This window comes from Rana temporaria, chromosome 7 (genome assembly GCF_905171775.1).
Source record: "Rana temporaria chromosome 7, aRanTem1.1, whole genome shotgun sequence".
Lineage (NCBI taxonomy): Eukaryota > Metazoa > Chordata > Amphibia > Anura > Ranidae > Rana > Rana temporaria.
In genome coordinates, this window is record NC_053495.1 from 98,590,334 (window position 1) to 98,608,537 (window position 18,204).

General features: G+C 41.7%; 1 protein-coding gene across 1 annotated transcript in view; it reads left to right on the forward strand.

Annotated features, from left to right (window-relative positions):
- Positions 1-15,461, forward strand: part of HSD17B7 (hydroxysteroid 17-beta dehydrogenase 7) — a 28,556-nt gene extending 13,095 nt beyond the window's left edge. Inside the window, exons 6-9 of the mRNA XM_040359731.1 lie at positions 4,304-4,408; positions 9,488-9,544; positions 14,825-14,923; positions 15,261-15,461. Coding sequence (XP_040215665.1) covers positions 4,304-4,408; positions 9,488-9,544; positions 14,825-14,923; positions 15,261-15,356 — 357 coding nt within the window. The 3' untranslated portion in view covers positions 15,357-15,461. The remainder of the gene's footprint in view (positions 1-4,303; positions 4,409-9,487; positions 9,545-14,824; positions 14,924-15,260) is intronic.
- Positions 15,462-18,204: the final 2,743 nt, after the last annotated feature.

The following is an 18,204-nucleotide window of genomic DNA, read 5'->3' on the forward strand; positions in this document are numbered from 1 at the left end:
AGATTCACAGCAACTGCACTTCCAAGTGCACTTTAAGTGCAATTTCAGGTGCACTTTGCACTTGTAGTGCAAAGTGCATTTGCCTTTCGTAAATAACCCCCTCTATGTGCATTGTTATTTTTAGTCGTTCTTTTATTACATGTGAAAGACCTGTTTATATGAAATGCGCTATGAAATTGAAATATTGTTATGACCAGTTTAGAATGATTTGGATCCGAGATACCCCATAATGTGAGTATCAGTCGCTGGGATTTTTTGCTTACAAGAGAGCTTGTCACTTTTAATTATTCAGGGCTCTTGAACCTTGGTGTTATAGAAACCCAAAAAAACAAACCAGCAGCAATACCAGGTCCAAATCAATTAAATTTTGGCTTACATTAAATTGGATGTAAACCCTCACATACACCCAGTGAAGTGAACAGCCTTAGATGATACACAGATGAAACAAATCCCCCTACATACGTTTTATATGGATATCTGCTGTCTTCAGCTTTCTAGATTCTAGACTTTTAGAAAATGCAGATCATGTTACAAATCTTTCTTCCTCATTCAATAGTCTTGGCATACACTGTCTGAGAGCTGATTGGAGGAATGCCCCCCCCCCCTCTACATAGTCAGAGGAACAAAGAAACTTACAGAGCTGTACTGTGAATAAACAAGCTCTCTGCTTATCTATCTCTAAGCTCCCCCTCCCGACACAAATTTACAGCTGCTTTTATCTCCTGTGTTAGAGAACTTGTCAGAAGTTATCATGCTGATAACACAGGAAAGGAGCAGCAGAAAGACACGTGACTTAGAGCTTTGGAGAGAGATGAGTAAACACTACAGATATATGTGCCCAGGTCAGATTTCATGAATGGGGTTTACAACCACTTTAAGGGATCTCAAGTCACTGCATGACATTTATTCCATTTGCCATCTTTACTGCTCCTCTGACAAACACCTGGCCAAAAGGAAATGCTATGGGGTCTCGAGTGTCTACATAATCATTACATATAGTAGCTATTTGCACTACAGTTGTTGGATGAATGGCACACACATTCATTCGTGCAGGCTGCACACATTTTGTTGACCATCATTTCTGTAATAGGTTAAAGTAACACTAAACTCTGGTTTCAAAGATTATATTCCAGTGTGTATTCCTAAAGTGTCAATAAACCCAAAACAATTATCTGTGTATATTTCTTTAAAAGCATGCAATATACCTGTGTGCAGAGGCATTAAATCAACCTTCAGTTCGTTTCTTGCAAATACCTGGTTGATCCTGCCGCTTTCATACATTCTCTCCCTGTCAGTGGCAACTCTATTGCAGCCGTTCTTCCGACTCCTCTGTTGCCACACTTACTGCGCATTCATTTTTTTTTTTTGCCGCTGTGATCCAACTTTCTGTTCGAATTTTCGTTCTCCACGGTCCCACTGAGTAGAAATGTAGACACCTTCTCTTGCTTGCTCCTGAGATGGTCTAGGTAGGGACTTTGGACTATGGGATTTGTAGCATGCATAGTGCAATGCACATGACCACAACTGCTCGTTCTAGACACGCAGAAGTGAAGGGGAAAACAAGAGGTTCATGAGTTTGTGAAGGACGTTACAAGGAGGCAGAAAAACAGTAAGAAAGGATTTGAAAAATAGATTACAGGGCCATTAAAGGAGTTGTAAAGGCAGAAGGTTTTTTATCTTAATGCATTAAGACAAAAAACCTTCTGTGTGTAGCTTCCCACCAACAATTGGTCGTGCGCCACTGTACCCCAAATTTTTTTTTTCCCCACAAACAGCACGATTGCTGTTTCTACAGTGCGCCTGTGCCGTTGTCTTCGGCGCATTCTCTTTTGCAAATATCTCCTAAACCGTGGAGGTTTAGGAGATATTTCGAGCACCTACAGGTAAGCCTTAATCAATCTAGGCTTACCTGTAGTTAAAGCGGAGGTTCACCCAAAAAACAAGTATATAACATTACCATCAGTATACCTCAAACATGTACAGTATGCCGTTTTTTTTTGGGGGGGGGGGGTGTACATACGGTATTATCGGTATTTTCCTCCCGGCTTCCGGGTACTCGCTTCCACGGCAGTGGGCGTTCCTGTGCAGTGCCATCTGGGACTTTGCCCATATGATTGACGTGCCTGAGAAAAACTCCCCCCAGCTGATAAGGTGCGTCACGACATTCCGAAAGTAGCCGAACCGTTAAATCGGCTCTATACGGCGCCTGCGCACCGACTAGGAGCCGTGTAGAGCTGACTGCGCAGGCGCCGTATAGAGCCGACTCGCGGTTCGGCTACTTTCGAAAAGTCGTGACACGCCTTATCAGCCGGGGGGAGTTTTTCTCAGGCACGTCAATCATATGGCGAAGTCCCAGATGACATTGCGGCACTGCACAGGAACGCCCACTCCCGGAACGAGTACCCGGAAGCCGGGAGGAAAATACAGATAATACCGTATGTACACCCCCCCCCCCCCCCAAAAAAAACGGCATACTGTACATGTTTGAGGTATACTGAATGTAATGTTATATACTTGTTTTTTGGGTGAACCTCCGCTTTAAAAGTGGTTGCAAAGGGTTTACAACCACTTTAAGGGAAGAAGTAGGTGGTGATATAGTAATGAGGGAGGTGTGGTTTAGACTGGTAATGCACGCCCTATCACACCCTTTTCTGTGATGCAAAAACACAGAAAGATGGGAGCTGACCTTACAGGAAGTGATGCAACCAGTATTTTTTTTTTTAACTCGGACAGAATCATAAAATTTCAAAAACTTTGTGTATAAGGTAATTGAGAGATAAGAACATTGTAATTGCTGGGCCAAAAATAATATTTCAAAAGGATTCTATTTATTATGAAAAGTGAAATTTTGCCCGAAAAGGTGAACAATGGTGAACCACAACAGTTGTTCCATTAAAGTGGCTGTAGACCCTTACATTAACACATGACTATTCTCAGGTGATACACAGAGATTAAGCAAATCTTCTCTCCTCTACATCCATTCGAAGTGCTGACATTACACTGTAATGGGGGCGGATAGCTGACATTACACTCTGCAGAGCTCAGTAAGGAGAGGTCTGAGAGCTGATTGGATGGAAGGAACACACCCCCCCTCCACTAAGCTCACAGGAACAGAGCTGAGGCTGTCAATCTACTGGAGCTCCCTCCCCTGGTATCATTTTGTGTCAGGAAAAATTGTGAGACATGATTCATGCAAATAGCAGAAGAACAAAGCCAAAGACATAAATACAACTTAGTGCTCTTAATTGAGACAATTACATGCTATAAAAGGATATGTTTTGCTCATATTTCATGTCTGAGGTTTACAACCACTTTAACTACTTCAATACAGGGCATTTTCACCCCCTTCCTGCCCAGGCCAGTTTTTAGTTTTCAGCGATGTCGCACTTTGTATGACAATTGCGCGGTTGTGCAAAACTGTACCCAAATTAATGATTTTTTTCCCCACAAATAGAGCTTTCTTTTTGTAGCTGCTAACTTATAATATAAAGACTCTTACCTGTCCAGGGATCCCGAAATATCGGCACCCCAAGCTGATTCGTCCACCGCAGTCAATGCCTGCAGGCGCATACATTGCAAGTAAGGGAAACCTTCACAGCTGGTTTCCTACTACTCATGTGCGAGTCGCTCTGTGCTTTCTGAATGGTTCCATCATCTTCAGGGACACACATAGGTCCCAGAAGGCAGCGGGGGAAGGAGCAGGGGCCGAACAGGATGTAGATCATCGTGCGAAGAAGTGGGAGCAGGTACCTGTCAAAACCAGGTACCTGCTCCCTCCTCCCCCCTCCAAATGTGGCAGTGGATGGGGATGACGACAAACAGGGGCTTCCCCTTTTGGGTGGAGCCCTGCTTTAATTGCTCCCTCTTTGCTCTGTTAAACACACCATTAAAGGTGTTTTGTTATATGTGTTCAATAAGTAGAAAGAAATGCCTGTTGATCATGTCAGACATTCTGAGCTGTCCTGTGCAATTTCCTGTGTTATCTCAAGAAGCATAATTAGCCTTTCCAGTTCATATCTGGGGACTAGAGAAAAAATTAAAATTTTGTGTTGCACAGAACAAGATAGGGGAAGCATCAAGTAGTTTAGCAGAGGCCAACTAGGCAGGGCTGACACCACAAATATGCTGTGTGCTGTCTGCCCAAAACAGAAATTATGAGTATAAATTTCTGGTAAATTAAAAGGAAATTTTTTTGTATTTGCAGGATTTTTTAATAGATAAGATATGGGTAAATATTTGACATACACTCTAAAACTTTTCTTTTTTTCCTTTTGCACGTGTTGCATGATAATCTTCTCTGCAGGGCATTTATTCTAGTGTGGTGTGTCCTGGACTTGTTATGACAAATCTTACATATGGGATCTTGCCTTCATTCTTCTGGACTTTAATCATGCCTATTATGTGGCTGGTGAGTAAAATAAACATCCGTGTGTATACTGTACATTTTACTTTGTTCCTTGGAAACACACTAACAATACACACGCTCCTTGCATCGTATTAAAGGTGCAATGTTCCTGTATGATGTATGTATTGGGCACTTTGAGCTGTATAATAAAAGCTCTGTGGGATTAAGGGCCAGATTCTGATAGAATTACGTTGCTCCATGGCAGCGTAACGTATGTGATTTACGTTACACCGCCGCAGGTTTACAGCGTAAGTGCCTGATTCACAAAGCTCTTACCTGTAAACTTGCGGCGGTGTAACGTAAATCCGCTCGGCGCAAGCCCGCCTAATTCAAATGGGGCGGGCACCATTTAAATTAGGCGCGTTCCCGCGCGGAACGTACTGCGCATGCTCCGTCGGGAAAATTACCTGACGTGCATTGCGCTAAATGACGTCGCACGGACGTCATTTGTTTAGACGTTAACGTAAATGGCGTCCAGCGCCATTCACGGACGACTTACGCAAACGACGTGGTTTTTTAAATTTCGACGCGGGAACGACGGCCATACTTAACATGGCTTAGAACAACTAGGGCTCAGCCCTAATTTTACGTGGCGTAACTCGACGGAAACGACGTAAAGTTAGATCGATGGGCAGCGCGGGCGTTCGGGAATCGCCGTAACTAGTCATTTGCATATTCTACGCCGACTGCAATGGCCTCGCCACCTAGCGGCCGGCCTAGAATTGCATCCTTAAGATCCGACAGTGTAATTCAATTACACCTGTTGGATCTTAGGGCTAGCTATGCGTAACTGATTCTATGAATCAGTCGCATAGTTAGGATGGGCGGATCACAGAGATACGATGGGGTATCAGGAGATACGCCGTCGTATCTCTTTTGTGAATCTAGCCCAGAGTTCTAGAAGGTGGGAGAGGCTCTGAAGAAGTCCTGGAGATGAGCTTGTTAGGGATGATGAGAGCAGCTGGTCTTGCGAGGATTGGGAAAGACAGTTTGGCGTATGTTTTGAGGCAAGGTTGTTGATATAGCCTGGTGACAGAGTTGTGGGCAGCATTTTATGTTGTAGTTATGATTTAGAATTGTATTATTTGGATGAGCGAAAGTCAATGGAGGGATTGGCAGAGCAGAGTGGTAAATGCTGAGCAGTTGGTTAGTTGAAAGAATGTGGCAGAACTATTCATGGTAGACTAAAGAGGAGATAGTCGTGTAAAGTTAGCCCAACAGGAAGGGAGATACATAATTTATCAGGTTTAAAAAAAAGTGTGTGTGATTTTTATTCTTTAGCAATTCCCATAGTCCTGTATATTCTGCTTCCTCATATGAAGACATCTAAAACAGTAAAGAACCCTTTCTGCAATATAAGCCTCCTTTCTTCTAACCTTAAATAGGGACGTGAGAGTAAACAGTTCACTGTTCCTGAAGTCACCTTTTAATATATCTGTAAATTGTAATCATATCCCCTCGTATGCGACTCTTCTCCAGAGTGAATAACCACAATCTATGTATAACCAATCCTCATAGCTGAGGTCCTCCATCCTCCTTACTAATTGTGTTTTCCTTCGTTAACCTCTTTCTAATTCAACAACCTATTTCCTGAGGATTTGTGACTAAAACTGAACTGCATATTGAAGATGAGGCCGAACCAGTGTTTTGTTAAGGGGTAGAATTATTGATTTACAGTATCTGTTGAATGTTTGCCTTTATTTAATGCATGACAGTATTTTGTTAGCTGTGGCTTGGCATTGCATGCTATTGACAAGTCTGTGGTCTACTCTACAAGCACTCCCTAGATCCTTTTCTATCACTGATTCTCCCAGGGAACCTCTCCTATTGTGTATGTTGCATGTGTTTTTTGGCATCCATTAGCATAACCTCATCTGTCATGTAGCTGCCCAACCTCCTATTTTGTCAAGGTCTTCTTGTAATGATGCTATATCCTGTGTCAAGACTATTTCCCTGCGTAGTTTGATATCCTTAGTAAACACTGAAATTGAGCTCTTATTTTTAACCTCTGTCGGTCTCCTGCAGCATGTTCTGGTCCTGATCATCTCTTGTATCATGTCTGCAGTCTTTGACCATCTCTTGTATTATGTCCTCAGTCTGACCATCTCTTGTATTATGTCCTCAGTCTGACCATCTTTTGTATTATATCTACAGTCCCTCTTTCAGGGGGAGGGGGGAGCAGATACCTGTCAAATCCAGGTATTTGCTCCCACTTCCGGCGAAAGAGCGCTGCATTGTGCAGCGAACTACGCTATGTCCGGCCCCTCCTCCAACCCACCCACTGTGTTCTGGGAGACACACAGGTACCAGAAGACAGTAGGGATCATTCAGAAGGCGCAGCGTGACTCATGTATGCGCAGTAGGGAACCAGGAGTGAAGCCGAAAGTCTTCACTGCATGGTTCCCTTACCAGGAATGGCAGCAGCAGCATCCATGAGTCGATCTACAGATCTGCTTCGGGTGCCGACATTGCGGGCTCCCTGGACAGGTAAGTGTCCATATATTAAAAGTCATCAGCTACAGTATTTGTAGCTGCCTACGCCAGTTTGGAAGTAGCGCTGCTACAGTTTTACATGTGACTTTGGGACTTTAATTTTTAAATGTTTTTGTTTTACTGTTTTCCTTAATTGTAGTTCTCAATGAACTACAAGGGCACTCTTTGCGTGCTCTAGGTCAATGTTTCTCAACTCCAGTTCTCAAGAACCCCCAGCAGGTATTTTTATTAGGCTTTCCATTATTTTGCACAGGCGATTTGATCAGTTTCACTGCCTCAGTAAATACCACAGCCATTTTATCTGAGGGAAAACATGTGGGTACTTGAGGACTGGAGTTGAGAAACGCTGCTCTAGTAGTTCATTGACTCTTCCTGTCAGAGTGTAACTGCCTGATCATACAAGGTACGAGCAGACAGCTTACACACACTGGGCCAGATCCACAAACGAATTACGCCGGCGTATCTATGGATACGCCGCATAATTTTTAAAATGCCCCATTGTATCTTTGTTTTGTATCCACAAAACAAGATACGACTGAATCTGGGCTCTATCCGACTGGCGTACGTCTTAGTACGCCGTCAGATCGTAGGTGCATATTTACGCTGGCCGCTAGGTGGCGTTTCCGTCGAATTCCGCGTTGAGTATGCAAATTAGCTAGATACGGCGATCCACGAACGTACGTCCGACCGGTGCATTTTTTTACGTCGTTTCCGTAAGGCTTTTTTCGGCGTATAGTTACCCCTGCTATATGAGGCGTATCCTATGTTAAGTATGGCCGTCATTCCCGAGTCAAATTTTAAGTCGTTCGCGAATAGGGCTTTGCGTAGAATGACGTCAACGTCGTAAGCATTGGCTTGTTGCGGGTTAATTTCGAGCACGCGCACTGGGATACCCCCACGGACGGCGCATGCGGCGTTAAAAAAAAACGTCATTTACGTTGGGTCAAGACGTATTAACATAAAACACGCCTCCATCACATACATTTGAATTGTGCGCCCTTACGCCGCCTAAGTTACACTACGCCGCCGTAACTTACGGCGGAAATTCTATCAGGATACGAAAAAAAAGCTGTAAGTTACGGCGGCGTAGTGTATCAGAGATACACTACGCCGGACAGATAGAAGCGCTGCGCTTCGTGGATCTGGCCCACTATCTGCAAGAACCCTGCATAGATTGGGGGTGTAATGCTTTGTGGCCTCAGAGTAAAAAAAAAAAAAAAAATTCATTTTTTTTACCTGCAAAAAATGTGCATTTATTTTTTTTATTTTTTTTTACAAAGGGGAACTTATGCTTTATAGGCCTGTTTCTTCATATTTATTTATTTTTTTTACGCTAGAATTTAGCCAAATAGGTTTTAATTTTGTTATGTTATCCTAATGGAATACAATGACTAATGCGCTTGTTTAATTCAACTTAAAGCACTCCAACTTGCCATGTGTCCTCCTTTTTGCAAATATTTGGTCCCACTAAGCGTGGTGCAGTAAGGTTTACCGCGTATTGACATTTTCTTTTTAAAATGTTAATTTCCTTTCATACCAACATGCTATTCTTTCCTGTAATTTATGGCAAATGTTATTACCTCATGATAACCATTATCCAAGTTTTCTTTAACTTGCACATTTGTTTTAAGGGCTGTGTTGTTTGAAAATTATTAAATCCAACAGAGGATTTTTCCACACTGGGGATTCCACCCTCTGTTCCATGAAATTGTCCTGAAATATGTTTTTAAAACGACAAGCCTTTGTTGACAGTGAAGTTCTGTTTGGCCAATCAAGTTGCAATAGTCTAGGCAAGAGATAACGAGGAAGCGGATTAGTAGATTGGTGGTGTCAGTGGTTAAGAAGGGACATATTTTGGAAATGTTACGGAGATAAAAATAGCAAGATTAGGACAGCGATTGTTTTTGAGGCTGAAAGGAGAAGTCAAATATTAGAACTACACCTTGTACCCTGAAATGAGTGAGGGGACTACAGTTGTGCTATTGATCTTGATAGAAAAGTCTGGGGAGGGGGCACTGGGGAAGAAAATATTATGAACTCAGTTTTAGGAAGTCTTGTGAGATTCATACTGATATGTCAGTTAGTAAACGATTAATGCGCAAGATGATTGAAGGGTTGGGCTGAGGAGCAGGGAGATAGATTTTTGTGTCATCAGCATAGAGATGGTATTGGAGGCATTGGGAGGTTATTAACTGAAGATGGGAGGAGGTGTACAGAATAGAGGATGTCCGAGGACATACCAATCAAGTTTCCAGAGACACTTACCTTGATAATTCATATATTTCCACCTGTTGGCATACTTGGACTCCTGTTTATTTACTTATTCTAAATAGATTTAAATTAGTATTGTCTGTACAGTATATTAGGGCTAAGTGCTGTTGACTGTTTCTGCATTGTATAGAACTACTATTAGCCTCTGTAATTCTGCACTGTAGTTGAGTACTTGCAATAGTAACAGAACCCATCATAGCCTAGACTCATTCAGGATAATTGTTTCTATTATTGCAAAACTTCGTGTGTGTGTGTGTGTGGGGGAATCAAACTGGAAGCATTGTACCATCTAATAGAACTTTATTTTTATTTATGCAGATCCGCGTGTTTACAAATTCGTTCACTATTTCACCATATAATGGAGCAGAGGCTCTGGTAAGTAAAAGAAGGACATAAATACATTGTTCATTAGGCTGCTCTAAAGGTAAAACAAATTACTGTATATACTCGAGTATAAGCTGAGTTTTTCAGTCTTTTTTTGGGCAGAAAATCCCCCCCTCGGCTTATACTCGAGTCAGTGTCCCTACTTACTGTTCTGGGCCGCTCCGGTGCGTGCGGGTGTGCTCGGGGCCGCTCCGGTGCGTGCGGGTGTGCTCGGGGCCGCTCCGGTGCGTGTGGGTGTGCTCGGGGCCGCTCCAGTGTGTGTGGATGTTTTTCTGTCTCTCCAGGGCCGCTGTGTGCTTTTACTGCGACTGGTGTGAGCCGCGGCTACATCAAAATGGCGGCGACTCGTAAAGAACGCAGGCAGCTGTTATACCTCTAGAGGCGGATCATCATGCTATACAAAATATGAGGCATTGCCGCCTATAGAGGTCTAACAGCAGCCTGCATTGTTAAGAGTCACCGCCATTTTGTTATAACAGCGGCTCACACTATTCACAGTAAAAGCACACAGCGGCCCCGGAGAGACAGAAAAACACCCGCACACACCGGAGTGGCCCCGGAACAGTAAGTGATTTAAAGCGGGGGTTCACCCTATAAACCCCCAAAAAAAAAAAAAATGTTCTTCTACCATAAAATCAGGCATTGTAGCGCGAGCTACAGTATGCCTGTCCCGATTTTTTTATCCCCGTACTCACCGTGTACTCGTACATCGAAGATACCGACTCCCCTCGGGGAATGGGCGTGCCTATGGAGACGGAGGATGATTGACGGCCGGCTTTGGCGCGTCACGCTTCTCCGGAAATAGCCGAAATAGGCTTGGCTCTTCACGGCGCCTGCGCATAGCCTGTGCGCAGGCGCCGTGAAGAGCCGAGACCTACTCCGGCTGTCTTCGGGGAGAGTGACGTGCCAGGGCCGGCCGTCAATCATCCTCCCTCTCCATAGGCACGCCCATTCCCCGCGGGAGCCGAAATCTATAATGTACGAGTACACAGCGAGTACGGGGGTAAAAAAATCGGGACAGGCATACTGTAGCTCGCGCTACAATGCCTGTCTCGATGGTAAAATCGTGTCACTGAGGGTGAACCACCGCTTTAAGTCTTCTGCCGCCTGTTGGTGACTTCACTCTGTCAGAGTACATCCCTGCATCATACACTGCTGTCACCTCTGCTCTCCTCTCTCCCCCTCACCCCCTCCTTCCTGCCTGTCAGTTTCCTCTCTGTGTCTGTTTTAAAAAACAAGCGTTCTAAATACTGATTTTGAGCTGTCTTCAGGCCGGTCATGGGACTCGCGGCTGCTTTACAGCTACGAGACAGAGCTACTGCAGAAGGAGACGAGCGGCTGACGTCAGAGGGAGATCAGGGCCCCTCCCACAGAAGCCATCAATCTGAGCTGTAAAGCGACCACGAGTCATGTGACTGGCCTGAAGACAGCTCAAACACGGTATTTACCATGCTTATTTTTTAAAACAACTTACATAGTGTGCTATGCCAGGCTCTAATAAAGGGGCTGGCATGGTCAGAAAGTTGTTATACAAAGCTCATGGCTGCAGCTGACAATCAGCTGTTTAGTAAAAGTGATCTACAGCCACTTGATCACTTTTTTATATGGTAATGAGATCACAAGATAACATACAAAATTCTGTGTAAATCTTAAAGCTTAAACTGTATTGAGTTATTAAACAACAATTATTTGTCAATTTTAAAATGTGCATTTTTTGGAAAGAATTTAAAATTGAAGGCACACAAAAATAGGCAACTCACTCTAAAATTCTGGAGATTATCATGTTTCCCTTACAGGCAACCTATGTTACTCTTTGGGGGTGCAGTGGCCATACGAACACAGCAACAGGTCCTAATTTGCCAGGCATTTGGGGCTGCACACCTTTCAGATTAGGACCTGGATTTGTACTTTTGGGGTAGAGCCACAGATGCTCCGAACAGTGAACAGAAAGTGCTGGAAGTTCATGAGCTTATAGCAGAAGATGGAATTCAGCCAACATAAGGTTTACTGACCTGGGCAGCTGGAAGCTGTTCTGTGCCATCCTATACTTTACATTGGTGGCAGTGAAAGGGTTCAGCAGTAATTATGTACTCCTAGTTGAGCAAATATTTCTTTAATTTTGTATTCTTATAAATTATTTAAAAAAAAACATTGTTATTGGGAAATGAGTATTGCCGCATACAGACGATCGGACATTCCGACAACAAAACCGTAGATTTTTTTCCGACAGATGTTGGCTCAAATTTCTCTTGCATACACACGGTCGCACAAATGTTGTCGGAAATTCCTGATCGCCAAGAACGCGGTCACGTACGACGGCACTATTAAAGGGAAGTTCAATACCAGTCGTGTTAGTAGAAGTTTGGTGAGAGACGATTTGTGCTTTTCAGCCTCATGCTTGTCTGTTACAGCGTGACGAATGTGCTATCTCCATTACGAACGCTAGTTTTAGCAGACCGTCTTGTACTTGATTCAGAGCATGCGTGGAATTTTGTGCGTCAGAATTGTCTACACATGATCGGAATTTACAAGAACAAATTTTGTTGGTGGAAAATTTAAGAACCAGCTCTCACATTTTTGTTGTCAGAAATTCCGACCAAAAGCTCCCATCGAACATTTGTTGTCGGAAATTCCAAGCGTGTGTAAGCAGCATTAGGATCTTCCCAGACAACAACGTTTTCAGCTTTTTTCTCTGGGTGTAATATCGTATCAGTTATAATAATATTAATCATATTAGTTATTACAGAGGGATGACTGGCAAAGTTTAACAATTAAGGGAACCTGTGGCTGCTTCTGAATGGGTTTCATGTATTGTGGTGCAGACACCTTTAAACAAATCACTTTGCAAATGCACTGATTGACATTTGTTTATAGAAATGTTCTCTACATTGGTTATTCCCCTAACCATATAACTAATGATTCTTTTTACACTAAAAAACACAAAAACAAAAAATTCCAAACTAGCTGTTTAAAGAATGAGCACCCTTTTGCGAGTTTAAGGTTATTTCCAACTTTCACAGCATGTGTTATGTTATACCCATATTTAGGGTGTAATATGCAACATGGTGCCATTTCGCAACCCTATACCACCCCCCCCCCCCCCAATTACCTGAATTGCAGGGTGCTATCCTGCAGGAATCCCAATATTTACGAAAGGCAAATCCAGTTTGCACTACAAGTGCAGTCACTGTAGATCCGAGGGGGACATGCAAGAAAAAGCTTGTACATGATTGGATGATAAAATCAGCAGAGCTTCCCCTCATTTGAGATCTACCCCTCAGATTTACAGCGACTGCACTTCCAAGTGTACTTTCAGTGCAATTTCAAGTGCACTTTGCACTTGTAGTGCAAAGTGAATTTGCCTTTCGTAAATAACACCCTCTGTGTAATTGTGAATTTGGCACAGCTGTGCATGACATCACCCTCACAGCTGTGTCATCCATTCACAGAGATCTATAAATGAAGAGACTACAAGTCCCATCTTAAACCAGAACAGAGGGACTTGTAAGTCTCAATGGAGCAAAGGTGTGGTGACATCACCACATTCGTAGTCCATTGACACTTTCTCCAGCTCCACAACTGAAAGTGCAGCTGAAATAGTCTGCAGGAGCCTGGACGTTGCACCCGTGTTCCATTGTTCGTTGTTACAGTGTTTTGCAGGCTCTAACACAGAAACATTTCCAAATGCACATTTTTCCCTTTTTTCGAAGTGAGTGCATTTATTAAAACATAAGTTTTAGTTTAAAATAAAATCACAATGGACATTACTGTCGGTTTAATGTGTCCCTTGTTCTGCTGTGTCCTGGTTTAGTTGAAATCTTCCTCCACTTATAAGCCCCCACAATAATATTCCAGTGCGACAGGGGTTAATAGAGGAGAGGGAGCTGTATCAAGTCTATCTGACTATGCCCACCCTTTCCACCAACCTCCTTCGTTCATCAAGGCTGTATTATAGCTTCCGTGCATGAAAAACAGATGGATCTGCCTGTCCTCCTTCATAGGTTGTTTTTCTTTGAAATTATCAAAAACGATGGCCCGAGAATTATTCCTTTCACTCTGGTTAGTGCAGGGATACCCAATATGTGTTGCACAATCGATATTTACATATGCATGTTGTAGTGATATCAATGTATAGTGTAGTCCGGAGTAGATAATTGATATTTAGGTGTTAGTATGATGACTATAAATTATGTTGTTCCGCAGCAACACGCCAGGCTCTCCAGAGAGTGCATTTTTTTGACTTCCAATACAGAATAAAGTCCAAATTCCACAGATGATACAAATCCAACAGAGTAATTCAAAGTCCCATCTGACTAGATCAGCTCTAGACCTGTGCCATACCCAGAGAATATTCTGATCACTTCTAGACCTGTGCCATACCCAGAGAATACACAGAGAATATTCTCAGTGACAAAACTGACTGAATGCCAGCTTGAATGTCTCAAATACTGGTCTCACACTGGAGGGAGGGGTTCTTCCAGGTCAACCAAATGTTTCCCTGAATGAATACCCCCTTAAGTCTAATTACCATCAATAAATACTTTCTTATGTATGTAAACAATTTACCCTTTGAGGTTACGAGGCCATCTCACACACCTAGGTAGTCTTAGATAAGATTAACACATTAAAGGGTCTTCTGTACCTTTGATATGTTAGAATTCAGCTGGCTTGGACAGTTCAACTGAATTCCTGGTCAATATGGTAATGTAATACAATATATTGTGCCATACATGCCTACACACACATATATATATATATATATATATATATATATATATATATATATATATATATATATATATATATATATATATATATATATATATATATATATATATATTAATATTACAACACATGTGTCTCCTACATTTGTATATTTGTTGGATGGGAGGATTTTAATTTTTTTTTAAATTGCTCATTATATTTTCAAAGCATTTTTTTTAATTCCCCTAATTCCTTCTTAAATTTAGCCCTAAGCAATTTGGGGGACAGAGAATCCCCTGATCTGCTCTTACCGTACCACAGTCATTGTAACCTGACAGCTCTAAACTTGGAGATGCCCTTAGCTGTGGCTTTGTAGGTTCCCATTTTGCAGAGGAGAACAGGGAATGGAAGCTCCCGTGAAATGTTTTGGATGTCTTGGACTCCCAGACCCCCACTTGTGGTGGTGAGGACCACCTTTACTGCCTCATAAAAATGATCACTTCTACAAGAATGTGAATTTTGCCATGCTCCCTGTTCAATATAATTGTTTTGTATATATTTTTTCAGTTGTGGTTGTTCAACCAAAGACCAGAATCTCTCAACTCCCTGGCAAAATATCACAGCTGCACATCTGGATTAGGCAACAGTTATGTTAAACCTTTTAAGGTTAGTATTTTACATTTCTCTAAGAAAACTTAAATTCTGTAGAAAATGGAAATCTGTATATTTCAGGTGAAAAATGGCTTTAATTTATAATAAATGACTGTTCAATTAAAGGATAAGTTTCCCTTTGGAACATCTTGCATGTATTTAGGATGTACATGTAAAATGTTCCATTACATGCATCACTCACCATCCCTCCCCCTGTGACAGCGGGTGAGGCATCCTCTCTCCGCATCCGCTGTCAGTTTTCAGATTCGGAGTGGCTGTGCAGGACTCTGTCCACGCTACTTGACAGCACTCCTTTCTATATTTTAACAGCTGCATTTCTTTTCTAACTCAGATGGATCTTGACGAAGAAAACAGTGACTTGTTTTACAAGAAGCTTGTAGAGTTGGAAAAGCACGTTCGAAACAAAGTTATATCGGGAAATCGTTAAAAAGCATAATTGATCAAGAATCTCCATACATTAAATTTGTATGTATTTTATGCTTAATTCATTTTCTGATAATGTCCAAAATCTTGTAAAATAAATTATGTTCTTAAAACATGGGCTTCTCACTATTACTCCTAATTCTTCTATTGAAAAGTAGTTTGTATTTTTGGGGCTTTTACTTCGTAATAATCTGACAAACAGCAAAATCTGTTATTTTTATGTAAATCTGGCTTATTTGTATGATAGCAGCTTATGTCCTTTGGCTGATCGCTCTCAAAGGGAAAGATAAATCAACCCAGCTACCTAGAGACTGCTGTTTAATTGTGCTGGGGAGGCTTGTGTATCTTAAAGTGACCCTAAAAGTTCTACTATAGGAGTTTAATATTTTGGTGCAGTTACCAAGCTTGACTGGTCAAACATAAGGAGCCTTGCTAAGTAATAGTCCATAACATGGGGGCCTCTTTAGAAATGGTGAAGCCAATCCTGGCAGAATATCTTAAGACCCCCAAAAAAGTGGGGGATGGTCATGGTGTGAAAAGAACAGACTGAGATGTGAATCAGACACTTGGAAAAACTCCCAAAAGGGAACATGAAAACCACAAGTGCAAAGTGCACTTGAAATTGCACTGAAAGTGTACTTGGAAGTGCAGTTGCTGTAGATCCGAGGGGGACATGCAAGGAAAATAAAAAACAGCATTTTAGCTTGCACATTATTGGATAATAAAATCAGCAGAGCTTCCCCTCATTTCAGATCTACCCCTCAGATTTACCGTGACTACACTTCCAAGTGCACTTTCAGTGCAATTTCAAGTGCACTTTGCACTTGTAGTTTGCAATCCAGCAGAACTATAGTAAAGGTCAAGAAACTTTATTGGAAGTATAAAAATGCATGTAGCTGAGAACTAGCAAAAAGCACTAAGATGAGCTCATAGAGCAGGAGGTAAAATACTACATATTCTCTTTAAATGTTTTAGGATAAAGGTTCACTTGAAATGTATTATCAAACAAAAATTTAACTGTGTATACATTTTCTATTTCAATATTTTTTTATTTTCCACAATTAGAAAGGAATACATTATAATAGTACATTCCAATAGTCAAAATTGTACAAAAAATAGTAAGAATTAAGTATAAAGTGCTCAGTAACATACAATGTGTAGTAGTATCAAGCATAGTGTTCATGGGGCGCAAATTAAGTTCCAGGTATTGTACATAAAAAAAACCCATCTGGAGCCAAATAGTTGCAGGTTGGGATTTGGCAGAAGCAGTCGAATAACAACCCAAGGGTCAATAACAAGTGGACGCAACAGAGAAGACACAGGTGCGAGGTACTGGCTGGAGAGAGCACAATAATATAGCAAACAGGACGTGCAGAAACCTGCCTTAAATCAGGAAGTGGGAGGAGCAAGGAGTTCAGGGTTCAAGAGAAACAAGGTTTAAGACCGGTTTATTAAAGGAATTGTCCAAGGAGCTGTCCAACATTCGGCTGGATTCACACCTATGCAAATTGGATGTGGCTTTCACCGCATCCAATTTACATAGCCGAAGACTGTGACCTGCTCTCTATGGAGCCGGTTAACACATCTCTGCAGCGGCTCCACTGCGAATTGCACTGGAGCCCTGTGCGTCTTTTGGTCTGTTTCAGGTCCGAATTCAGCCAAATATTTGGGCTGAAATTGGACCTGAAACTGAATGGAAACGCATCGGACTCCTGCTGTGAGCTGGAGCGTGCTGCAATGTGAACCCAGCCTCCAGGTAGCTCAGCAAGTAGAGACATTGCCTGACATAGCAGAGGTTCTGGGGTAAAATCCAGGCCCTGCCAACTAGTATTTAAGTTTGCGTGGGGTTATTTTCAAATGGCTCATTTAAAAGGGCAACCTGAGCATTCTTTGTAATGTTTACCATGGTAACTGAATATATCAGGGAATGAACTCCAGAATCATCTAACCTCAGGGCATGTCCACCACACATGAAAACTGTTCCCACCTAACCGCATCTCCGGAAGCACAGGGAAAAGGATCCAGGGTACATTTTTGACAGTCACTCTATGACCAAGTACCATCATGAATATATTTTATATGTGGCCCCCAACTTAGGTGAAACTATACATTTTAATAATCTGTATCTCCTTCAGCTCTGGAAGGTTTTACCCCCTTCATGGCCAGGGTATTTTTTGCTTTTTAGCACTGCTCTACTCCAACAGGTAATTGTGCGGTCATGCAATGCTATACCCAAATTAAATTTATATATTTTTTTCCACACAAATAGAGCTGTCTTTTGGTGGTATTTGATCACCACTGTGTGTTTTATATTTTATTATATAAACGAAAAAATACCAAAAATTATGAAAAAAATATATATATTTTTTTACTTTCTGCTTTACAACATATGCAATAAAGAAAAATCGAATTTCTTCATAAATTTAGGCCAAAATGTATTCTGTATTTTTGGTAAAAAAAAAACAAAAAAAACAATAAGTCTATATTGACAGGTTTGCATGTAAATTATAGTATCTATAATTTTTTTTTGTTTGTTATACTACTTATAGTGGTCATCGGTGACTTATAATGGGACTGCGATAGTGCAGCGGATAATCTGACACTAACTGACACTGAGTGGGGACTGATTAACTGCCACTGACATCATCAGTGATACTAATACAGTAATTAGTGCTAATACTATACGCTGTCACTGTATTAATGACACTGGCTGGGAAGGGGTTAACATCTAGGGTAATCAAGGGAATAAATGTGTGCCTAACAATGTGTTATGTGTGTATTATGTGCTGATTTTTACTAAAGATGTCTTTGTTTCCTATCCCTACTTTGCTTTGTTCCCTCTGTACAAAGCC